This window comes from Silurus aristotelis (genome assembly GCF_946808225.1).
Source record: "Silurus aristotelis genome assembly, chromosome: 15".
Taxonomy (NCBI): domain Eukaryota; kingdom Metazoa; phylum Chordata; class Actinopteri; order Siluriformes; family Siluridae; genus Silurus; species Silurus aristotelis.
Genome location: NC_139588.1, coordinates 18,300,953 through 18,327,501, shown reverse-complemented (window position 1 = coordinate 18,327,501; position 26,549 = coordinate 18,300,953). Strand labels below are relative to the sequence as shown.

The window sequence follows — 26,549 nt, the reverse complement described above, 5'->3', positions numbered from 1 at the left end:
ATAATTAATTAGGTTGGGGGGGGGATATAAAAAAAAAAACTGCTATTCCATCATGTGTATATTTCAGATATTCTCAATCGCTTTTTTAAATGATTGAATATTAATTCTTAAAAAAAAAAAAAAAAAAGGAATTTGAACCAAAAGAGGAGACATGATCAGATCAACCACTGAAGTTAACAGTTAAGTGATTTCAGCTGCTGATTGTGTAGACTTCTGATTTCAGATGAAGACAATTGTCCATTAACCTAATTATTCCATTCTCATTTAAAATAGTGTTCGACTCCTAGATCTACATTTATAATTGTCTATTATGTGGAGCCTATGAATATTTAAGCTCTGGATGAACTGGAGAAATGCAAACTGAGCATCTCTTACAGACACGCATTCAGGCGTCAGTAGAAAATATTCCAGCTGATCTGGTATTTTGACGACGACACCACGCTCACACAAAAAAAAATGTATTTGATATGTATTTCTTAAATGTAACAGGAATTACAAAATCAGTACATAAAAACTGTTATACAGAGTAAAACCAGAATTTTTCTTAAAAAAGAAATTTAACAGTCCACCAAAAAAAAAAGTTATGTTTCGCGAAAAAAAAGAAAGAAAGACGCAGACACTAACATCTTCACATAGGTCTACTGTTTCAGTTCCAGTTGTAGCGCCTTGCAGGTGGAGGCAGGCCATAACCCCTTGATGAATTATAACCCTGGGGAAGAGGATAAAAAAATAAAAATCAAGAAATCTAATAAGCAAAATCCTTAAAATCTCTGAAGTATGTAAAGGTGCTGAAATGTAAGCAGTTGCGAATTTTAGTCCAAAACTACAAGGATTTTATAAATAATTGTGTACCCCTTCTGGTTGGCGATCATCTCGGCGTTGCACGTGCTGCTGGAAACCCCCTGCTCCGCCACGGCCCCTCTGCATGTTATGCTGATACGAAGAGGTTTGAGACTGCATCGCTCGGTCCCATCCATGAGCACCGTGCTGAGGCCTGGGTGGAAAAAATATCATTTTAGTCGACAAAATCAATTTGAACTAGAAGTGGAATCAACATGACCCAAGCAAATGACGGATCAAAGATCAATAAATTCAATTTTGTAACAAATGGAAAGAACTGGAATTGAATTTGTTAGAAATGTTTATATATGGAGAGAGACCTGGTTGTACTTTTTTATTATATAAATACATTATTCTACAGTAATCCCCCGTTTAAACGGATAACACCCTAAAAATGGTTATGTATACAGTACTGTATTAACATTTTATAAAAAATTTTTTACATAATTTTTATTAATACATTGCATAATTTTAACATAAAACTCCATAAAAATAATTCCCGATAAGTTTTTTGGTCTATCGTGCTATCCATGAAAGACCGGTTTAAAAAAAAAAAAAAAAAAAAAAAGGGACAAACAAATTAGTTGTGGCAAATGCAATCCCTCAATAAACCGGGAGCGCCAGATTCGAACCGCGGTAAAGCGGGGGATTACTGTATTTACAGAGCGAATTGGTTTTTTATGGTGTAAGAATCTAAATAAAGTTTTTTTTTTTCCCAATATGTGTACACTAATACAAAAAGTATTAAGTGCTACATTGAAAATAAAAGTTTAAAATGACTGTAATAAAGACAAATCCTGCTCCTAAACCAAAAATAGTTTTATAGAAAAAGATGAGGCCTGAGAGAATAAAAATTCTTGTGACGTTGCTAAAAACAATTAACAGTGCCAGGGACTATTGTACACGAGGCCTGCATCATGTGGTGGGACAACTCCCTTTTTAAGCCCTCAGGAGCCACTAGGATTGCATTCTAATATTTTCGAGTATGTGGGAACTTTTGGTAAATAAGGCTGTGCGTTTTGATATCGAGCCTCAGAATTATTTATTTATTTATTTCACTTATACAAACCATAAATTGTTCAATTTGCTTAAATTATATACATTAAGTTTTAAAGTGAGCAATTAAGTGTTAATTGAGGACATAAGCCATTCATTTTATTTTTATTGCTTTCAGGTGTAATGAAATAAAAAAGAAAAAAAATCCCCATGCTGAAATTGAAGTCAAAGTACAAAAAGCCTATAGTTGTAGTAGTATACATTGTATTAGCACAACAGCATCTATGGCCAGCTAAATTAAAGAGGCTTTGTTGAATTAAAGACTTTTTCTAGTCCTATTTTATTAAACAAGACCCTGTTTACGGGTGGTACATTCCAAAACAATGCCTAGCATTGTGAATCATCCCATAGTTGAAACTCATTGAAAAAGAATGGAGATTTAATGATGCATAAAAAACTGTTTGTTTAATGATCTTTGGTAGTTCTTTATTTAACACATTTAAAAGTTTTTCCTGATAATCTTAGGAGATTCCTGAATTTTGAAACACAGTTACCAACATGTAACAATGTGTCACTAGTGTGTAGCGCACTACCATCTGCTCATATATATATATATATATATAAATAATATATCTCACACACACACACACACACACACACACACACACACACACACACACACACACACACACACACACACACACACACACACACACACACACACACACACACACACACACACACACACACACACACTGCCATGAACGTTATATAGCAAGTTACAAAAGACAAATAGGACTATCGAAATGAATCACCCACAGAAACACCAAAAATAAAAGGTGTTATTAAAATGTATAAACCTCCTAAAAAAATAAATAAAAAAGTCAAATCTGATTAAAATGAGAATTTCTTTCAGTGCTGGATAAAAAGGGGAGGGAAGAGAAACAACGTCGTGTGGTGACATTTCAAAAGGTTTATATAGAGGAAATACAGCATTTTGATAAATTATTGAAGTTTTATTCATTTGCATGGGTACAAAATGATGGAGGGAAAATAAATAAAAGGCTGAGAGGAAAAAAATAAATTTTATTCTGACACTCCTATGGCAATTTCCTACTGAGCTCAAAACGGTGTTCGTTTTTATGAATAGCAAATCTGCAACATGTGGCAATCCATAAAGCAGAACACCCATACTAGCTCTAATCCAGGCTCTATATGAGAGAGAAGAAAAAGAAAAGCAGCATCCTAACCATCCCTCATTACTTAACCATGTCACAGCCTTCCCAATGCCTGCCTTAGCAAACAACAGTGGAATCCATAATCCCTCCTCCAGGTTCCTTTATGCATTTCATTCGTGTCTGTCCTGAGTGCTTAAAGGAAATGCGCACAGTCACCACTAATAACTACTGACCCAAGGTGACATCGGCCTACAATAGGCCTGGCAGGCCTAAAACGTTGAACCCAAAAGAAGCTGATTAGTGCCTGAAGAGGTCTGGAGCCAGAATCAATGGCTGGTCTGTGTGACCGCAGCAGCCCAGCCTTCGAGACGATATTGGACCAACAGAATTAGTGCTGCCTCATTAAGTCCTGCAAACCTCTTCAGGAGAAAATTTGTTTAGCCTGTGCAAAATAACCAATTCTATTCTAAGCCCTCCCACAGAGGAAGCGAAAGAAAGAAAGCAATTCCAAGGGAATAAAAAAAAAAAAAAGGATTTCTATATTCAAAAGAATTCAGAAAAAGTCCTTTTGCAAGACATTCGATCAATTCATGTAGCACTACTGCATATGTATGAGTGAGATGTATTGATATCGCATGTATATGGAATAATGGGACACAACCTTGAGTAGATGAAATGGACATGCATGGCTACGTTCCACAAGAAGCACACGATGACCTTAAGCACGAGTAAGGTGATGTTTAAGTATGGTGAAGACGAGGATGATGTATAAAGCTGGAAACTTACCGTCCGTATTGCTGTGGATACGATAGCAGTGCATTTCCTGGAAGCCCCTGCTGCCTGGAATCTATCAAAGAAAAAAAAAAATATATATTTTTCTATGAAGCACAAGGTCATGAAAGTGTTTCCTGTATCAGGGTGTGTAAGAAATAGCCTTATTGTATTGAATTTGAATGGAGCTTTCAAATCGATTTTTTTTCAGATTTACTAGTTGCAAACAGAATAATGAAAGCAAAATGGTTTCAGTGATACAATTAAGCAGAAGCGATTCGAATGGCAGCGGTACCTTAAGGGGGTAAAGGGAGGGAAGAGGGGGCGGGTACGGGATTCTGCATTTGCATTTCTTCCCCTACAAAATGAACTAAGCATTCATCTGGCGACATTGTGCCGGGCTCAAGTGCTCTAGTTCCAGCGAGGCAAACCCCTCGACAAAGGCACACTTTCCCCCCCCCCACCAAAAAAAAAAAAAGTAGCAAGTGGCTTCGACCCAATCTCTCGTTGCCAAGGCAATAACCAGCTGCAGAGCTCAGACTTGTTTGTTTTATAGTGGAAGGCTTGGTGAGTGGCTAAAACAGTGGAGAGGGAGAAAGAGGGAGACAGACTATGTAGGGGGAAGCAGGGAGTAAAGACAAGAACTTCAGCTGTCATTTACAAACATGGGTTCTAAACTGCTCAGAGACTGGGGGTGTGTAAAGAAAAAAAAAAAGCAATGTTTTCATGTTTGTTTTAATCAGTTACACCTGCAAATGGACTGTTTTCCATAGTCTTAATGCTGTAATTTGCATCCATAATAGCAAAGATGGCATTCAATTCTCACACGTTCGGATATACGGACCAGAAAAAAGCAACAAAACAAAAGAGACCACCCACTTTTAGCCCTTGTCGTTTATCTTGTCGTCACCCCCATTCCCAGTCAGCTGAGCTCTTTATACATCCTAAAGATGGCGTTATATTCAATTCATCCCTAATAAATCCTGACTAGACATAGGACAGAAGACCTGAAAGGATCTGAACACCAGGTGACAAATAGGATTACATCAGCAATCCTCTGTAAACTGTCTTCTCATTAACTTAACACAGGGATTACACTGTCCCAATGCACATCTCGTAAATACAGACATATTGCCTGGTTTTTAATAGATCCACATGATGGCAAGATGGGCTCTAGTCCCTCTGTTGTATATAGTATAGGAGTTTCACATTTTCAGGATCTGATTATTGGTGATAGTCATTGACAAGTGAAAAGTTGATAAATCTCTCAAGAATATATATATTTTCTCTCCCTCTCCCTCCCTCATGTACAAAAACAGTGCAACACATGTTTGTCAACTATCCATAGATTAATAATTACAAAAAAGGGTATATAGGACATTATTATTATTATTATTAAAATAACGTTATGGGCTTATGACCAAACCTACTGACTGCAATTCACTACTTTACCACCAGCTGTTTCAATTAAAGTCAGTAAAAGACAGCAGTCTGTCTCAAACTCCACACTGGGCAGACTCCACAGGAGGTGATGGTTCAGTGAAAAGGGAAAGTTAACTAGTGTTTTACCCCTCTCATGACACTACTCAAGCATGCTCCATCAGAGTCACGGCATCCCCCACACACCCGCTGTGTGCGGTGATGGTTCACAAAGATATGGCTGCTCTCAGAAGTGAGGAAGCTTAAAGCCTTGCTGCTGACGGAGTCGGAGGTCAAGGCTTGAGAAACGTACTTAAAAACCTTTGCTCTGTGGCGGATAATAATCCACATTTCGAATGTTTCTCAGTTATACAACATGTAGTTAAATCTGCCGAAACTTTTCGGAAGGGTTGGAGAAATAAATGTTTAAATTATGACAAGATGATTACCAAGTTAGATGTTTTAATACTGACAAATATAAGTAAACTCTCAGACAGAAATGGGGAAAAGTCATTAATCAGTCCTCTTCGTTACCTGATCAGTCTTTATTTTCATGCAATGTGGTAGTTTCAGAGTTCACATTGAGTGCTAAAAAGAGGACCTCGGCTTGCACAAAGTATATCAGCCAGCGGAGATAATTCATCAACTTGCCACACACACACACACACGTATGGAGGTGCAAGACTGAGGCTAATGCTACTCAGCAAGGGCAGATCATTGACAGCTACTGTGCACGAGTCACACGTGTGGCAATTTCTGACAGAAGTTATTGACAATTCAAATGTTATGCCACAGACTAAATAAATACTATGAACACACTCAACACAAGGATGTAATAGCTACTATAACTCAGCTACATAAATTCTTCAAATTTACTTTAATGATGCTGCATGAGGCATTTGCCCATTCTTTTTGAATACACATCAATATATTACTCCATGCAAATCAACACAAACATGCCATAGTACTGCCTCTTAAGTATTAATTAAAAATAATTTATTATGCAAGGTGTAGCTCTGTCATCTGACATAAAAAATATTTTGGCCCATTATGTTAAACTGGCACATGCTTTGTGGCCTCAATACTGTTAAACCTGAGGAGAAAGTGTCTGTGCAACTTACGCTGGTGATCTTGAAGAGGTGGGCGATAGTTCCCTTGGTGGTATGTACTGGGGGGTGGAGCATTGCTGTACTGCCCGCCCATATGCGGGGCACCACGGAGGGGCCTGTGGACATGCTGACCACCTCCTTGCTGATGACTGTTGATATGATGGCTGAACAAAAAAGAAAAAGAATTTATATAGAATCTTTCACATACAATCCCCTCAGATCAGAGGTAGGAATTAAAACTTAATCTTGCTCTGCTCTAAAAGGCTGTGAGCACCTGTCTGCTTGGTCTAATCAAACCTAATGATTGCTTTCATTAAGAGATTAAGACTTCAGAAAACAAAAATCCAAGCAATGCATAAATCATTTCGCACCCAGGACTGATGAATCAGCCAGATGTTCAATTAGGTTTTGAAGCAGTTGTTCTAGTTTTCCATGAAAGGAAGCAGAACCTGAGAGAATAATCATGCTATGGTTTCATTAAAAAAAAAAAAAAAATCACCAAAAAGGAGTTTTAGTTTTATGCTATTCATTTACACACAAGTATAAATGGCACCAAAAGAGCTCAAACAGTACTGCACCTACAAATCAAAAATCACAGTTGTTTTTTTTCCCCTCGCAATTCCGACTTCTTTTGCAGAGTCACCCCCCTCTGTTGTGCCAGAAAGCTTTATACATAAAAAATTAAGTAGTCCACAATCAATAGAATCGCAAGGTATCAAACTAAGCCTGCAATCCCTGGAGAGAACTCTGTCTAACAATCAGCTCTGGACGAGACCGAACAAGACAGATGAAGCAGAGGAGCCTTGGTCATACACCAACAGCTTCAAACTTCAGGCCATTTACGAGAAATAAAGTTAGAATCGCGAGAAAAACGTATGCAAACTTTTTGTTTGTGTCAGAAATGGGATTCAAAACAAAGAAGAGACAAAGTTTCAAAAGTTAAGGGTTGATAAAAAATAAAAATATATATATATATTTTTTTTAAGTAATCTGAAATGTCTATTTCAGATTTTTTTTTTTAAGTATATATTTGTATTTACATTTTGATTTAATATGCCAATTAAATGCACAAACACTTCACAGATATTCTTGTATGCATTTTCAGCAATAAAAAAAAAGTATTTTTAGTATTGCTCTTTAATGAAGAAAAAAGTACTTATCTGATTACTCAAATAATCATTGGATTAAAGGCACTGCCTCTGTGCACAAAGTGAGCTCCTTAAAGATATGATTTAGATGCTTTGGTGAGGAAGCTCTTGAGTAGCCTGCTATAAAGCTCTGATCTCATCCCTACTGAACACCTTTGGGATGAATTGGAACGCTGACTGCACCCCAGGTCTCCTCACCTACATCAGTACCTGCCTTTTGTAATACCCTTGTGGCTGATGAACACATATCCATAATCTAGTGAAACAGCTTTCCAGAAGAGTAGAGGTAATTATAAGAGCAAATTGGGACTAATGTGGAATGTGATGGTCAAAAAAAAAAAAAATAATCACATACTATACTTATGACCAGGTGACCCAATACTTTTGGAAATAGTGTATAATAGTGTAAATAGTACACACACACACACACACACACGCGCACGTTAAATTGTATAAAAAATGGTCACATAACAGAAAACTTTATCCATAAATATGTAATGGTTTTTCCAGACTTTATGTAGACCATTTGCAAATCACAAGTCCCTGAAAAGTGGTTACCATAGAAACAATCAGGAGTAGGCACACCAACATAAGCCTAGAGTTTAAATTGCAAATTATAGCCAACATTGCCATCAGAGCAATACAGGGAAAGTGGTTTTCCTATGACCTCAGTTTTATGCCTTATATATATTTTTTTATAATTTATGTAATATGTTGTAGTGCCTCACACCTACCCCAGGGTTCTGAAAGAAGACTGGTCCAAATGCATCTGCTGACGGTTGGGATTAAAGCCCAGTTGGGGTCTCCATGGCTGGTGGTTAGACCGTTCCCAGTCACCAGGCTTCAACACTTTATGAGGAATCCTGCAAGCAAACACATTTACAAAAAAAAAGGGGGTGTGTTACATTGCTCAAAAACAGCTATTTTAACAGCAACTTAGCTTCGCAGAAATATGTACAAATGTGCACTACTGAGTAGTATTATTAGTACAGTAGTCACACTATTGCTAAGATAGGCATCACTACCAACATCAAGCAGAAAAAAGAGTGAGAAATTTTAAGAGTGTAAAATCACCAATATAAAAACTACATGCATATCATTACATTTCAGGTCAAACTACAACCTTCTGCTCTTTTATTTAATACAACATTGACATCATCCTAGTATTCTACCAAAAAAGCTGAAAGGATACTGGGCTTAATGTAAAATTTAATCAAATCAAAAATTAACTTTAGCAGCAGCTTAATTTGTAAACCAAGTAGTACCTTACATTTTTTTAAACCACGACAGGATACAAGTGCACAGTCCTTATTACCAATCATTTCTAAATAAGATTGAGTAGATACCTACTTTGCCCCAGAAAGGACGACAGCCTTGAACACATAATTGTCTTCATATTGTGGATCCATGAATTTAATTCTAAAAAATAAAAAAGGAATACATAATTAGATGTTAAAGTACACAACCTTTTTAAAAATGTAAAGTTCATGACTTTGTGAAGGAAAACATTAACGGTTATACTTTTTGTTTTGCAAACAGATGAGGCATAAAAACTTTGTAATTATGCATATTATTCACAAAGGATCATTGTGGCTGAATGCTTCCATCTCAAAAAGAGAAATTAGTTAAAGATCTCAAAAATTCTGATTTGGCCTAGGCAAAATTGTAGTCTGAATCCCCTGATCAAGTTAGCCAGTGTATTGTCTATTTGTTTTTATATGATTGTTTATTAAACTGTGGGCCATCGTTTTTGTGTGTTTTTAAACACAGAAATAAGCTAAATAAAAACTTTGATAGGCATGACGGAGAGGATTACTCAAGTTAGTTAGTGTTTAGGATCACCAAATGCTCAGAAACAGCTCCATACCACAGAACAAACAACTTAATAGAAGGTTAAGTTTTACTCGTAAAATCTGTAAATATGCTCAATTACAAAAATATTCTTATTTTCTTAGGGGTTCTTCACTCATTTGCAACATTAGCCTTGTGCTTCCACTGCAAAGGGAAACCTCAGAATAAATCTACCCCAAATGTGCATTGGACAGAAGAGTAAAATTAAGATAATTAATAAATAAAATTGATTAGTTTTAAGTAGAGTTAAAATGCAGAACATCCTTGGATAAAAAAAGTTTAATGTATAGAGTTCAGCTCACCCAACTGCACTGCTGCATGGAATATCCCTCAGCATGGGAATAGGAGATTCGACAAGTCTGAGGAAAGGTGTGATCGCAAACTGTTAGATTTAATTCACATTAAAAAGAATTGGGTTGAAAATAATGAATAAAGTGACTGCTTCTTACTTATCTGGTAGAATGGGATTTTCATCAAGAGATAATGCACCCTGGATCCCAAAGCACAGCTCAGGAGGAATCTCAGTTCCCTGAATTAAGTGAAACACATAGTGAAACAGAGCCAGGAGTGTGTTCTGTACAGCAAGCTATGAAGTGATGACGCAGTGTTACATTTACTTACATTTATGATTAAAAGGACACGATACATACACCGATCAGGCATAGAATTATGACAGTATAAGCAGAAAGTTGATGTGTTAGAAGCAGGAAAAATGGGCACGAGTAAGGATTTGAGCGAGTTTGACAAGGGCCAAATTGTGATGGCTAGATGACTGGGTCAGTGCATCTCCAAAACTGCAGCTCTTGTGAGGCGAGTTTACATACATTTGTACGCTTTTAAATTTTGTTTAAACAAGAATATTTCCTACCTCATGAGACTCAGATCTATAAAGTTCCTCGATGAAGTCACACAGAGGGTGTGCTTTCCCCACAAAAACCACATCGCTGCCCAGACTATTCCTTCTGGCTGAAAAGGAAAAAAAAAAAAAGTCTCTCATTTGACTTTTATTTCAAGTTAGTGAGAAAGGATGCACTTGTCTTGTATAAGGTACCTAACATGGCAACCAAAACATAGGATAACTAATTGTTTCACACCCACAATGCTTTTAATTTTGAACCCCATAGAGTGAGGGGAAAAAAATAAAAATAAATGGAATTAAGTCTCTTAGCACTCACCTTCATCTGGACTTAAATCAGGATAGACCTTTTCTAAGGCTGCCCGCAGCCTGCGTTCATCAACAAATGGCAACAAGGCAACACCTTTAAACACACGAGCGCATATACACAATCAACCGCATGATACAAAATTGAGGCAATAGTGGATTGTGTATTAAACTTAAACTGGTTACCCTGCCAGGCAAATTTCTTCCCATTCAAATCGATCGCAAAGTCTTCAGGATAGAAGTCAATTATGGGCGAGTCCTGTTTTAAAAAAGGTTTTTCAAAGCTTAATAAATCATATTACAACCTTGATCAACTATGGTGTTTTCCATGACATTAGGATACTATGTCAATGTTATATATAAAAGTGGACTTACTGGGTCTGACATGAGTTCCCTCCATGTTGGTGGCAGGAAGTTCCCACTGGCAGCAGGGAACACTCCCATCAGCTGCTCTAAAGGTTTGAACTATTTTAAAGAAAAAATAAATAAATAAAGACTGCTTAATTTAAACACAATTTTTTGTGTGTGTGTGTGTGTGTGTGTGTGTGTTATATAATAATAATATATATATTATACACATACACACATTCTCCTGTTCCACTTACTGGCTTGGTCCCTTTCTCAAAATCCGTAAACATGCCCTGAATGTCTCTGAAGTCAGATGCAAACGGTGCATAGTGAAATGGAAAGTACCATTTCCAGGATGCGCAGCCCTGTAAAAGAATAGAAAAAAAAAAATAAATAATCCATGCATTTTTACCCCAATACACAATATTAACAAACTAAGCATCCAAATATACATCATTGGAACGGCTGCATCTTCCAATGCACTCATGCTGGTCACCATAAACTTTTATCTCCTAGAAAAGTTCACGTCATTACCATTTTGATCCTTCGTTATAGAATTTGTGCTCCAAGCAACACTTCAATATTAACAGGTCACATGATTAAGCTATACCTTCATAAGCAATTAAAAATAAAACATTTATTTTATTGCTTGACTGACTTGTATTTAAACATCATTTTATCATACCATGTTTGGTTTCAGAGGAAGACTGAGAATAAGAATGTTTCTCGGGTTCTTCATCTGAAGAGACATCTTTCCCAAATTTATCAACAAGCTACACAAGATGCTCTACCACGACACCTTTTTAGTCCAATCATAAAAAAATAAAAGTCTAGTGCCGATGTCTTCTAATTTGGTCTCAGTGGCAGAATACCCTTTAAAAAAAGGAAATTTTTAAATCTTACATTGGTGTCAAGCCCTAAATCCACTGAAATGTTGTACCATTTCAAAGCATATTAAATTGTGTGAAGTACCAATAAACCAATGCTTGTAAATGGTACAGCTTGCTTAACCCTCACATGTGGAAGGTTAAACATTAGCCGTGGGCATTTTTACCCCCTAATATTTACTCCTCAAATGTCCTTTTTATACACCTTTCAGTGGTGTGCGTGTGTGTGCGCGCGCAAATGCATGTGAATGTGTAACGGAGGGCAGCAGAAGCATCGCTGGCAATTGTAAGGGCTCAAAATAAATCTATTCAGCGAGTCCCATGGGAGTGAAGCGTGTGGAGGCAAACAAGCCGTAGCAAGTGTATGAGATCTTATTTACTGCAGACAAATCCATCAGCCAGAACCCTAATCAAATTGGGATCTACTGAAACGCAAAATGATCCAATTTACAGCTCAAGTTCAAGACCTGTATTTGTAACTGACTACATAATACCAGTCCTTGAAGGACAAGCCAACATACGATAAGAGGTGATCAGTCAGAGAAACAAATGATTCAACGCCTTTTATAATACTATTGTTGATTTATTAAAACAAAGAGGGACTAAAAATAAATAAAAAGGAACATGGTGGTAGTGCTTTTTTCAGACCACTACATGTATTATTGGCTCATTGGTATGTAGGTATTGGTGCAACAAATCACAAAATCACTACAGTTTTTGAATATATATATATATATATATATATTAAAAATTGGGGGAGGAGACAAATCAAGATGTCTAAATCTTTAAATTTATTACAAGAAAAGTAAAAAAAAAAGTTTTGGTTTTAACAAGAAAAAACTGTGTCGCAGTTTGGATCCTGTCATTGTAACAATAGGATGATGTCACTTTAGATGCCTGGCCATATTTGATGTATTGCCCCTTTCCTATGGCTCCCTCATGCCACAGTGCCTGCATACTCTAACAGTTTTGTTCACTACCCTTCTTCAGTCATTACATTTTCCAGAGAAGCAAAAATGCATACATGCAATTTTTTTTGTATCGCATACATGCGATTTGTATGATATGGGAGGCTTTTCAAGTTCTTTTGCTCCTTCCATAGACATTGTTGACTGATTAACATGACTCATTCATGTGAGCACATTCCGGCTCTGTGAAGTTACAAAATTACCTAAATAGCAATATCAGCAGAAAGAGGAAAAAAAAATAAAATAAATCCCCAAAAAAACTTTAGCTCTGCGATAAACAAAAAAAAAAAAAAAAAGATCAATTACCCTGTGGGTCACTTGCGTGGCGAGGTTCATGATCCACATAGATCATGGATCAACTGCCCACCATCATGGGGTGGGCGATAAAAATATCCTATTAAGATTACTTGACATTTCTATGCTATCTGCAAGCAAAACAGCAATGTTTAAATCATTATAATTATAATAGTCAGGATTTGCGCTCTCCCTCAATTAAATAGAGTTCTTGGACTGGTTATTTAATAATGTATGAATAATCACAGGGCGTCAGTAAGAATAGACTTGTAGACTTCTGTGCAATCACTGTTTTTTATAAAGGTTCAAGCAAGCTGACACAATCATGGAGAAAAATGCAACTGCATTGTGTATGGGTTTACAAGTGTGTGTATGTGTGGGTGGTTGTTTTTCCAAAAGTTACACACACTCATTTATGGCTTGACTACATGCAAGCCCTTGAATCACGTTAAAGCAGAACATGACGAGTTGCGTTAAACTCTGGGGGCGAGACTTGGTTACGGCTGTCAATACTTACCAATCCACCAATAAAAATAGAAAATAAAACCCAGTAAAACTTTCAAATCCCTCACTATGTTAAATCTGTCCCCTTTTAACAACACTCACATTCCAACCATGTAAACAAAAGCACACCTATCTACAACAGCCAGCAAGGTCCAGTTACAGTTTCAAGTAATGAAGTGGGTTGTCTATTAACAGTTACAATAAATGAGTGCATTCTTATAAGCCAATCTGATTTCAGTTTCTCTCGAGAAAAACGAGACTTGGTCATGAGTAATACGTTTTCATTTTTCCTTGTTCTCTGCAGAAAACATTTGTGCAGCATAAAGTGTTCGAGCACAAGTGCTCATCATAGTGGGTCCATATTCAGTCACTTACCTGGTAGTAATACCGGAGAACCCAGCACAGGCCCTCTACGTAAGCCTTGACCACCTTTTTACGAAACTCATCATCAGTCTCATCCACGTCAAATTTAGTTTTGTAGTACCTCTGCTTCCAGCCTGCCTCCCACAACCTACAAAATATGAACAATTACAGCTGTTAGCATGAAGAAGCAAAAAAAGAACCACACAGCCCACAAGAAAAAATAATAATAAAGTCGAAGATTGACAGTGGACTCATTATATTAGCTGAATTTACCATTAATGTAAAAAACATAATTCTTCTCTGCATATTCACATGCTCATAAATATTACCACTGGCCCAGGAACACAAATTTGGTGGAGTCTAGAAAGGCAGCAGCATTCCACTCATGTAATCAAGGACGAGCGGCATCTGTCGAGCGAATCCTCAACGCGTCCCCAGTGGGGCAAGAAATACTGCTATGAATACCAATTTAGCCCAACGGATTTAACAGTTTTGACAAGTGCAGCACAAAGGAATATTCAGTGCATATTCCCCTTTCCATATTAATCACTGGCACTTGTGGAAGAGGCACCACCAGAGTTGAGCAGGGGGGAAGAGGGGGATTAATGAGATGTAATAGTGAGCTCCAATCAGATCATCACCTGACGTTGTCTTCAGGCTCTGGCTCGCTGTCGCTGCCTTCTGCTTTCCTCTTTACACTGTGACTGTCCATGCTATCGCTCGGCCCTGCAGGATCCTGAGGAAAAATTTAGAGTCATTTGTCTAGCAATATGAAGTATATGTTATGGTGCAACACAAAGATGCGTATTTGAGAAAATCACCAAATTGAAGAGGACTATAATGGCTGTTTAAAATGAGTCATGCAGATAAAAAGGATGATATACTTGCCTTTCCCCCATTTCTCAACTTGGCTTTTAAAGAATTGGCAGCGTCCTGTAGGTGTGAGAAAAAAAAACAAAACAAAGATAAGTCGCTGGTTAGAAACATCAAGTAAACCGGACCTTGTTGAAGCACATACCTTGTTCTGCTGGAAGTTACTGCCCTGCATTCTCATATCATAAGCTGTATGGCGAGCATTGTGTACAGGCATCGGACGGTCTCTTCCTCCCAATGCGTGAGGGGAAAATTGACCTCCGGTGACAAATGCCGGACCCCGTTCTGCCTATAATGAGAACACACACGATTCTGAATACCAGTTATACATTGCGCTAAGTGCAAATTAGTCTCTTCCAGTTAATTATATTTTTAGTCAGGTATGATCAAGTATGCTTAACAAAAATGTACAAAAGTCAAGAATCAATGGAACTGATTTTAAAAGCCATCTTAAACAGGATTGTGTGAGCAATTCTTAAAGCCTTAAATTTTTTTTTTTAAACATGTAACCATGCAGCATGAATGCAAAACTGCACAGGCCTTTAAATGTTGTATAATCATTTGTGATGTAATACACTACAAAAGCTATTAGAGACGTAGAAGCAGCTATCGCAGCATTTCATGCTGGGTTCATTTTCATGGAAACCAATATTAAGATTTTGCTTTTTAATAACAGACGAAAGCAACAACTGATTTAAATTCCAACATAGCCTTCTCACTGAAATTACAAGTGGCGGACACAAACACACACAAAAAAAAAACAAGGTTAATGAAGTGAACCTCAACATGATTCATGAAAGCATGTCTGATAGAAACAAAAAAAATGTACATTGTTCTCTTGCACTAAAATGAGGGAATTTTATTATTCAATAAATGAGCCACATTGTCTGTGAGCTCTTTCTTTTTGCCCTACAAACCTACTGCCCACACAAGACTAAAAACATGTGGATGCAGCAGTCAAGCACTACCGAATAAAATTACATTAAACAGAGAGAACTTGAATTCTGTCAGTTTAACGTATGCTTGCAAACACAAAAAACAAGAAACTGTTGGGAAGTAAAACAGACTAAAATTAAATAACTTTTACTTTATAAGTAGTATAATATATGAAAACAGAAAAGTAGTAAAAGTTTAATGACATGGATTAATCTTATTCTGATTTATTTTGGCATGTTCAGATTAAGTTGAGTTTTAATGACAAGAGAAAAGAGAGAAAAACAGGATTTTATCCTTTTTTTTTTTTTTTTTTTAAATATCCTTGATTTTAGATCACTGGGGAAAAAAAGAATTAATAAAGAATAATATTCCTATTTATTCTGAAACACCATAAAACTTTATATAAAACAGTACAGAGAAGCAACAGCAGGATGAGAAACCTAAGACAAACAAAACAAAACCTGGGACTAACAAACAAAAAGTAATTAGTGATACACACAAGGGCAAATGTAAAACCATTCCACATAAGTGATGTCAATGTAGAATTACAGCGCACACGTCTGGAATGCAAGAGGACTTTAATGGTAACGTGAACGTGTGCAAGAGAGAACAAATTAATTCCACTCACTCGCATTCGCTTCTTCTTTTCCTTTGCTCTCCTTTTAAAGTTTTCCTAAAAAAAAGAAAGCAATGAGCCCTCAATAAACACACACACAAATATAACACCACTATTACATACACCAGTGCAAAACAAGCAGTCAAACTCTTCAGAGATGTTCTGTTGAAATCATTGATTATTTCCTTTTTTTTGTCAAACAGAATGCTGTACCTCATCGTCTTTGCGCTTCTTGAATATGTTGTCCTCAGCAACTCCCACAGCCTGCATGATGAGCTCCACTCTCTCTAGGTTGACATAACCATTTTCTGTGAGGTATCCCTGAATGAAGAAAAAAAAAAAACTCCTTTATTTTGCTCTCTCTGCCTATTAGTCCTAAAACAAACATTGTCCTGAAGCATCAATGAAAAAGTGCATTACCCCGGTCTTGTGCACAACGTCTTTGTAAATACCCACAAGTCGATCGATGGCGCCCTCTCTGAAAAAAACACGTGCAAAATAAGGGTGGAAATTCAAGGTACATCCAAGCAGCAACTCATTTTTATACATTGGGAGTATAATTCAATAACAAAAACTATTGTGTTGATACTGTAAATATTTTACTAGATATCTTCCTTCATGTATTTACATTTCACGTATATACGTTTCAGGCCCAGCAGGCACCACAGAATCGCTAGTGATAATGCCTTTGTTAGGAAGAATGTCTTTTTCTCACTAAAAGATTAATTGTAGGACTGAAAAATATGCAATATTTAAGTGTGTGCACACTTGAACTAAAAACCTGTAAGGTGGTCTTGAAGTACCTGATTTCTAAAGAAGGCAGGTGGGGCAGAAAATCATTTCCCACAAAGAAGCACATGAAAACCCAGTCATCCACACTCCTCTCAAAGTTAAATGGAAAAGGCAGGCTGGCCATGGTCAGCTCTCGCTCCAGATACTGCAGAGAAATGATAACCTTTAATAACCACAGCAGTGACAAAAGGCTGAAGCAGAAAGTGCAACACTGCAAAGCTACAAGGCTGTTGAACACAATTGGATTAAAACAAGGCAGTTACATGGAATTAACCACGTCTATGGCCTCAAGCTGTAATTTTACGCTCATGAAGTGTAATCATTTCAGTGTATGTGGCGGAGACGCAAACACACCTCGCGCAGTACGCACAATCGGATGAATATAAACTCCTGCTCGGATCCCGGCACGCTGTCGGCAAATTCATCGTGCTTGGGGAAGAAAGTCACCAGTTGAATAAATAACCGATCAAATGTATTGGAGTATTTTAAGTACAGAGATTTTGTTGTAGTACCTCTCCTCTTTTCTCTCTGGCAACACCCTGGCACTCTTTCATTTCATGACCAACCTGTCCACACAAGGCACATGGTCTGGGTTTGTTCGGCTTGAACTCCTCTCGGATGATGGTGAAGTTGGGCTCGTGTGTTGCCAGGCCCAACATAATAAGATCAGCTAGTGAGAAAAACATTTTCACTTATTAAGAAAAGTCTTAAATGTATTTGTTTTTCATAATGAACATAAAAAAGAAAATGACAAAAGATAGAGATTTCATTAAATAAATAAATTAAAATGCTAAAAAGCACTTAAAAGCACAATCCTCTTATTTCCACCATTTCTAAAATAAGGAGCCTGGCTGATTTAGTCTTTTATTCAGCCATTATTCAACCCAGATCACATTTTCCAAAATAATTTTTTTTTTTTTTTTTTTTTTTTTTTAAATGGTTGAATCCATTTAACTGCCAATTTTACACTATTACAATAAATTACATTTATTTGTATTACTTCTAATAATGGGTCACGCATGAACATGATATAGTTCCTACACTGCAGCATCAGGTAGACTCTAAAGCTGCTGAAAAGAACACACAGAGTTCATTTTAAACTAAATTAGGTGCAATGTTTTTCTCCATTGTCCCAAAAGGCATCATTCACCATTGATTGCTACAGTACTTGTCGTTAAATTGCTTGCCTTCTAACTGCTCCTATTCATAAAAAGGTTCAAAGCATTACTAGACGGTTTGGTCCTCTCAAGCTTATTACAGCAATTTCTGTTTAGAGCAGTAGACACAAACACTTGGGTTGGGGGGGGGGGGGGGTGTTCTGGGATCGCCCTTCTGCTTTGGTTCAATACATCACTATATAAAAATCTCTTCTGATAAGTGGTATATAGTGGTAGAACAAATTAAATCAAACAATCACTTACCATCAGCGCCACAGAGACAGTGGTGTGTATTAGGGTCATGGTTGGGCTGAGCTGAGAAAACAGGGAAAGAAAAAAAAAAGGGAAAGGTGACCAACAAGGCCTAAATTAGCAACACGGAAGCAAAGCGAATCAGTTGCTATGCAGTATAATAGAACAGGGAGTCCCCAACCACCAACCACCGGGCAACGGAACAGTACAAGGTTGTTAAAGGGGCACACAATTTTATTTTCATTCTATTGACTTTTGCGGTCTTTTACATATACATCATATAAATAAATTAGTTACATTTTATCATTTGCAAGATAAGCAACATATGATCCTGGTCCCTGGAAAACTTGTGTTGCATTAAACTGGTTGGGAAAACTGCTATCAAAAAAATTATAAAACAAAGACAACTACTTATAGGTTTTTTACTAAGAAACGGCATTCAAAACGCACTATTATAATAGCGCAATATTAATGTTATTTGCCTGTAACAGCTCTAACAATTAAACAGTATCCACGGCATCTCTGGCCATGGTCTGGTTCAAACACGAGTTCCAAAAGCATGTACTGAGCAAAAACAATCACCTCTGAACTCAGTAATGTGCAGTGCATATTATAATTATGCCATTTGATTCAAAGCTTACCTCTCTGTCTTCTGATGAAATCCATGATCTTATGTTCTCCTTCTCCAGGAACACTGGCATCAGACAGAAAGACCTGCAAATCAAGGAAGAAGAAACTTTTTAAACTTGCAAGTCAGGTAATATTTTTAATTGTAATTTCTTAGTAGAACGTATAAAGGCTTTATATTACACTTCTGAGCTGCAAAAGCCTAAACCATTATATTAACGCCTGAATAGAACAAGTGCTGTATGACCTACTGTGACATTCCGCCATCCAGGATCATTGCTCAGTCGGTCTGCAACGTAGTAACGCAAACATTTGGCCAAGTTGTCCATAAACTCGGTGCCCTTAACAGGAAAGCACAAAACATTTCTCAGATTTGTCACATTAGCAATACCATACTTTAAATACAAAATTAAGCATTACACCACAGTTGTTTGTGAGCATTGTGGACTCGAGCAGTACCTCCAGCAGAAAATATGTATGAGTATTAAAAAGTAAAAATCAATAAATCCAAGTCATCTTTACCAGACCAGAATTGTATCAATTTAAAAAAATAAAGCATCATCTTTTCTCAATTTCCTTTTTGCGCTGTTCTGCTGTACGCTTGACCTGATTGGCCGAGAGTGCGGGTCTTGCTGTGATAAAAATGACTGACCATTATCCATGCCGCTGCATTGGAACCATCAACAGCACGGAATTTTCACAAACACTGATTATTTTAAGTGGACACAGACACAAAGGGAAAGAGGTCCAGCACAGAGCACAAACAATCACAATCTTAAACACCCAACAAGAATTAGGTAGAAAACGATGTCCAATTACCCAATCATCTTATCCTTATCAATCTTACTGCTGCTTATTGAGATTCATCTCAGTGTTCTCAGGTTTTATATCTGCATGCTGCTATAAGAAGTGACATTTAACACCAATAAAATACCACTGATCTTGCATACGTACGACTCACCGGAGTAATACAATTACTGTCAAATCGCTCTTTAATTCCGTCAGGAGGCAGGTAACCACCTTGTAAAAAAAAAAAAATAAAATAAATTATATATTAATTTAAAAGAATCAGTTATTCATCACACAAAAAAATTTCTCACAGAGAACATTGTAACAAAATACTGTAATACAAGACTATAACATTACACACTAACTAAAGAGCACCCCTCCATATGGATTGGTAAAGTGCATTAAAAATTGCAAATTGAGGAAAGGGAAGAAGAGGGAGAAGGGAAAAGAAAAAAAAAAAAAAGAAAAAATTATACATACCCCTCTGAACAATTTCCTCCCTCATTTTCAGTTTTTCTTCAGCAAGCTCTACTCCTTCTTTGGAGGCCCTGAATCGTCTGGATCGCTGCTGGTTCATTTTGGCACGAGGAGCCTAAATAAATAAATAAATAAAAATAAACCCCCACGCACTAAACAACATTAACAAGTCAACGTAATGAGCACAATCCACAACAGACATGACAAATAAAAAAATAAACAAATACAGATGTGTTGCTTACGATTAAATACAGTACTTTTAGCAGAGCCAAAAAACACGAATCCCAAATCTACACTGTTCTGATACAATAATTAGTCAAATGCAAACAAATCCGTTTTAAAGAGACACTTTAATGTTAGCAAATATCTAAAGAGCCACAGTCACAAAAATCATAAACAAGAAGTGATATTTGGAATTATTTTTGCTTATTTTTAATTTAAACAACTGAGGTTTTCTGTCAATATCTTTGAAGTCTGGTATCCAGCCTTCTTTATCTTGTTACTGGCTTCAAAGTATGGTTTTAAAATTAAACACAACAGATTTGCAGAAGAAATTTACACACAATGTCCTTTAAATCACTTTCCATTAAACTGTTGACATTCAGTGTGACCTCCTCAACTGACCGTGGGGTCAGTAGTCTACACAGAGGAAGAAAATGACAGTTCCACACAAAGAGCTCAAAATTCGGCTATAACAAATCTAACAGGAGAAAAGAAGAAATAGAAATTTGAAAACAGTGTTGCTTTTAACTGAGAATGAGAATTGTGGTAATCCGACACAATGTGCATGTGATCTATTAGGAAGGTCATTGGTCCAAATCCCAGCATCACTAAGATGCCACTGCTGGAGCCTTGAGCAAAGCCTTTTAACCTTCATTTGCTCAGCTGTATAACTGATATCTGTAAGTCGCTCTGGAGAAGTGCATCAGCGAAATGCTAAAAATGTTTTTCAGTAAGTGAGGAAAACACAGAAATCCTCGGACAGAAGGAGTTTTAAACCGATTGAACTCAAAAGAATAAAACTAAAAACGCCTACACTGCACTTTATCATTTACATCCTCTACCATGTTTCTTTTTCAAGACTACACACATTTGATCATTTTAAACTGTGTCTGAGTCACAATGTACAACTGAAGCACAAGATTTTAGCTGTATATTGATGCTTCAAGTACTTGTGCACATTGCAAAGTTCAAGCCGAAACTAATTTGCTGTTGCATCAGTCTGGCTTTTAGCACCAAACACGTCTTAATGAGCACATTCTTTTTATAAAAAAGAAAAAAAAAAAAAGAAAACTAGAAAGAAAAATAAATAAATAAATAAAAAACATTTAATCAGATTTATCTTTAATTACAGGAACCAGATTTATGAAGGAATACAGATAGATTCAACAATATAAAGCCAGCTGTGTGAACTGTGAATGGCTACATGCTGAGCCCGAATACTTACAACACCATCAATCGCCATGTAAAGAACTCTTCTTGGACGAACGATGTTGAAGAGCCGGTCAATGTACTCAAAAATCGCAACCATCATTTCATCTTCATTCTTAGGTGCAGGTCTGGAAGGGAACACACACACACACACATCAATAATAGACTTTAAAAACATGGCTTTAACCTTCAATCTGGGTAAAATACTCACTTGTCTTCAGGGTGTGTGCAAGGGTGGATGATTCCATTCATGTCCAAATAAAGATTATCAAATTCCACCTCGTTTGGATTGGGCTTCGTCGTATCAACAGGTATCCGAACTCCATTGCACTCTTTAGACTGGGGGGAAAAAGGCAAATGAAGATCTCAGAAGGCTACACTGGCACAAAGCATCAGAGTTCCTTTAGCCTGTATTAATGATACAATTAAATTGCAATTATAAAATAAAGATTATCTGGCCTCTATTTACTCCATACACCCCTCCCCTGCCTCCATATACACCACACAGAACCGTGTCTGACAGGATGCAACTCAAAACACGTTCTTGTTGTTTAACTTGGCTAGCTAATGTTTTGTAGATTGAATTTGAATTAGCTACGAAGTGGATGAATTTAGGGAAACGCAGAAAATAATATAATAAAGAGTGGAAAACAGAGCCTGCACCTACGGGGTCGAGTCCCGACTTCAGGTCTGTGTACATGGAGTTTGCAAGTTTGTGTGTGAAATAGACAATACTTGCTTGTGCTTGATAAAATTCACTTGTTTTAGGCTTTTCTGGGAGGAGAGTTGCTTATTTCGGGCTTGTGATTTCGTTGACTTGGTTGCTCGTTCCTTTGTGAGAGGAAACGCTGCTTGCAGTAATAAACCTGCTCAGGCATATGTTATCTTTTTTGGGTACTTTTTGTAATAATCTTTGCCATAAATAAAATTAATTTGTTGTAACAAATTGAAAATCTGCAATGTTATTAATTACTGCTATATGTTATGTTCTACGATATTCTTATTTTCTTCAGAAAGTCTTGAGGGGTTTTGATATGCACTACTATAAACAGTAAGAAATTTCTTTATATTAATATAATTTTTTCCTCTTTTTCTGAGACTTTATTTTACCTAGCCTTAATAATCTTCTACACATCACTGCTTGATTAATGTGCGTTTTATGTTATATCTTTTTTGAGTGTGTGAACTGGCTGCTGAAACATTACAATTTTCCTTTGGGATTAATTAACTACTCTATACATCCATCCTATCTATCAATACATCTATCTCTCCCTCCATCTTCTCCATCCATCCATCAATCTTATTTCTTCATGTCGGATGGATGGTGATGCATGCACAGATAAGATGGATAGATGAATGTGTGCAGATCATCCATCCATCCAGCCATATATCCATGATCCATTAAATTGATAAATTTTCTCTCTACTTCTATCCATTTATCAAATCAATCCATCCATCCATCCATCCATCCATCCATCCATCCATCAATCAATCATTCCACCAAATATATCAGATGTTGGATGAATAGATAAAATAGACAGATGAATCATCAGTAAATCTTTAATATATCCATCAAATTATTCCATCCATCCTTTCCCTAGATCTTCCATCCATCTATGAATCCACCAACTATCCATTTCTGTCCATCTATCCACCTATTATGCAAATGAATCAGTTAAGTTGCTTTGTGGAATCAGAAATGAAATTCTCAAAAACTTCTTGTTCAACCTCCATCAGTTAGTCATTTGTGCACATCATAACATTTCTTGTTGCTTTGATCAAATTGCAAATGCTTTGGTACATGATTTAATCGATTGTGTACAAGTGCCTGCTGTTTCCTACATCATCAGTTATGTTCATGTTCATGTTCATCAAAATATATTATACTGGTTTCACCTGAACGTTTTTTAACCCCAAAACACCTCAGCATCAGTTTGTTGCATAAGTCATTGAATACAAAATGATTAAACCAGTTGTCATCATCCGTCATCTAAAATTTCTATTAAACTTTTGTGGAAATTTGTCATGAACTGATTCGAATTGAAAGGAAGAGAATGGCATCAGATCAGCCAATGATCTTTAAAATAGGTCAAAGGTGAATCTTTTGAGCCTTAAATTGGCAAGCGACAGAGACAGCAAAACAAATTTTACACGAACGTGCAAACAAATAAATATTCATAGTTAGTTGCGACACAGAAGAAATTCAACTTTGTCTAATTTTATTTGCTTTAATCCAAACTGTAGTTTACATGAAGAGATACTGAAACTGTGCGCCTTCATATTGGCAACATGACTAAACATTTTGATTTTGTTTGTAAACAATGACAAAACGACTTTTCATTCTGATGGCAATGTTCTGCTCATTGATACTTACTTTTGAGAGATAAACTAAAGATTTTGAGAAAAGTACAACCTTTTTTTTTTTTTTTAAGAAATCCAATGTGTGTTGTGCTGTACAGATTGTTTTGGGAAATGCAAATGATTCAAGCAACTTAGGAAAAACTATAATAAACAAATGAAACCATGAATTTGCAAACATGCCCTCATCTGGCGCCTTCTAGCAGGAGCATGCTACTTTCTCCACAGTAAAGTACTATTTATACTGATTGGACAGGATGGAAATGATAGATTATGCTTTTAAAACAAAACAAACAAAAAAACACAGAGCACATTAGTTGTGAGGGATTAAAAGAGATCTGGTTCAGTGTGTTTATTGAGTCTCTGCTGCAGGTTCAGGCCCTGTGTTTAATACAGCAGCAGTATCGGATAAACTGCTTCACCCTGCAGGTGATCGTGAATAAACAGGATTTCACTAACTCCATGATATTTGAGTTAATATGATGTGTTTTTTTCCGTGAATTTCATCAGTGTCTGTGTTTAGCCGCTTCTAGCATGATTAGCATGTTAGCATACCTTCTCTTCCACGCAGTGTACGATTATAGAGGGATACTTCCGACTCAGCCAGCGGAAAAAGGCAGGGACTCCCATCTTCAGCTAAAACACGCCTTTCTTAAAAAAATAGCTTTAAAAACCACTATCGTTACCAAAAACCGCCAATTGATTGTGTAAAAAAAAAGAAGACGCTATCGTTTAGCACTAATTAATGACAACGCGTTGTATAATGTTAGCGTATCGGCTACGTTTATAGCATAGGAAGGATTCATGTCCGGGTTCATGATGGACTTTCAGGAAGTCTGTGGAAAGAAACGAGCGCCCTCTACAGGCGGAATCAAGAACACATCTGACAACACACTGCAGGGTTTAGACAAATATTCCCCAAGATTTCAACACAAATACTAAATAAAACTTTCATTTTCATTTCTGAAATAACAACAATTAAATATCTCATTTGGGCAGTCTCTCCACCACAGGAAGGTGGTAGCTTAGTGATTAAGGCAATAGACTTTAAACCTGATGGTTATGAGTCAATCTCTGCCACAAGATGCCACTTTTTGGCCCCTGATCAAGACCCTTAACCCCACAGCTGCTCAGTTGTACAAATGTAAAATGATAATGTAAATGAGAGTCTCTCTGATGGGATCAGCATTAGTTGCAATGGTCCCCTTACTCTCACATGTTCACTCAGGTTTGTTGACGGTGGTGTGGTGTGCCGTCTCTTATCCCAAAGATCCCTCATATCTATATACAGTACAGACCAAAAGTTTGGGCACACCTTCTCATTCAAAGAGTTTTCTTTATTTTCATGACTATGATGAGTCACACGGAAGGCATCAAGGGCTATTTGACCAAAAAGGAGAGTCAGATGCGCCAGATGACCTGGCCTCCACAGTCACCGGACCTGAACCCAATCGAGATGGTTTAGGGGTGAGCTGGACCGCAGAGTGAAGGCAAAAGGGCCAACAAGTGCCAAGCATCTCTCGGGGAACTCCTTCAAGACTGTTGGAAGACCATTTCAGGTGACTACCTCTTGAAGCTCATCAAGAGAATGCCAAGAGTGTGCAAAGCAGTAATCAAAGCAAAAGGTGGCTACTTTGAAGAACCTAGAATATGACATTTTTCAGTTATTTCATACTTAGTATTTTCACACTTTTTTGTTATGTATATAATTCCATATATAATTCCACATGTGTTAATTCATAGTTTTGATGTCTTCAGTGTGAATCTACAATTTGCATAGTCATGAAAATAAAGAAAACTCTTTGAATGAGAAGGTGTGTCCAAACTTTTGGTCTGTACTGTATACACACACACACACACACACACACACACACACACACACACACACACACACACACACACACACACACACACACACACACACACACACACATTTGTCTCTTGCAGGGGATGTGCTTCATTTTGTAAGGTGTTTTCTCAATTTAATTAAAAAACTTTTTTCTAGTTATGATATTTGTATGGCATGTAATATTCTTACATATTTTCTATTGAAATGTAATGCACATGGTTTTATTTTTTTTGCATTTCTTTCCAGTTTATTCTTATGTATTTATTTTCCTTAAATAGGGAAAATTTCACATTTAGGGCACATTCAAGTGTTTGCCCAAATGCAATTATACCTTCATTTATAATTTTTTTTTTCAGGTCTGGTATTTATTTTTTCAGATCAGATATTATTCACACACAGTCTTTTTTTTAAATTTCCAATTGAGCAGCTGAACATAGAAAGAAAAAGTGCTTTTTCACGTTTTTTTTTTTCATCTGGTCACATTTAATTCATGTAATCACGTGGCATGTAAGTGGCATTATTGACAAGTTAATTCTCTTTAAAGCTTACATGCG

General features: G+C 36.8%; 1 protein-coding gene across 1 annotated transcript; it reads right to left on the bottom strand.

Moving 5' to 3' along the window:
* Positions 1–457: 457 nt before the first annotated feature.
* Positions 458–24,984, bottom strand: xrn2 (5'-3' exoribonuclease 2). The gene is made up of 31 exons (XM_083561795.1): positions 24,702–24,984; positions 22,000–22,127; positions 21,805–21,916; positions 20,361–20,472; positions 20,053–20,111; positions 19,343–19,432; positions 19,106–19,178; positions 18,477–18,527; positions 17,568–17,725; positions 17,410–17,484; positions 17,067–17,200; positions 16,684–16,741; positions 16,477–16,584; positions 16,276–16,320; positions 14,857–15,000; positions 14,727–14,771; positions 14,480–14,574; positions 13,851–13,986; positions 11,080–11,187; positions 10,850–10,939; positions 10,661–10,733; positions 10,488–10,571; positions 10,181–10,278; positions 9,762–9,841; positions 9,615–9,671; positions 8,812–8,880; positions 8,196–8,324; positions 6,326–6,477; positions 3,801–3,861; positions 853–994; positions 458–709 (listed from the first exon to the last, which is right to left on the bottom strand). The coding sequence occupies exons 1-31, from the start codon at positions 24,774–24,776 to the stop codon at positions 647–649; spliced, it is 2,904 nt and encodes a 967-aa protein (XP_083417921.1). The 5' UTR covers positions 24,777–24,984; the 3' UTR covers positions 458–646.
* Between the last annotated feature and the right edge of the window lie 1,565 nt (positions 24,985–26,549).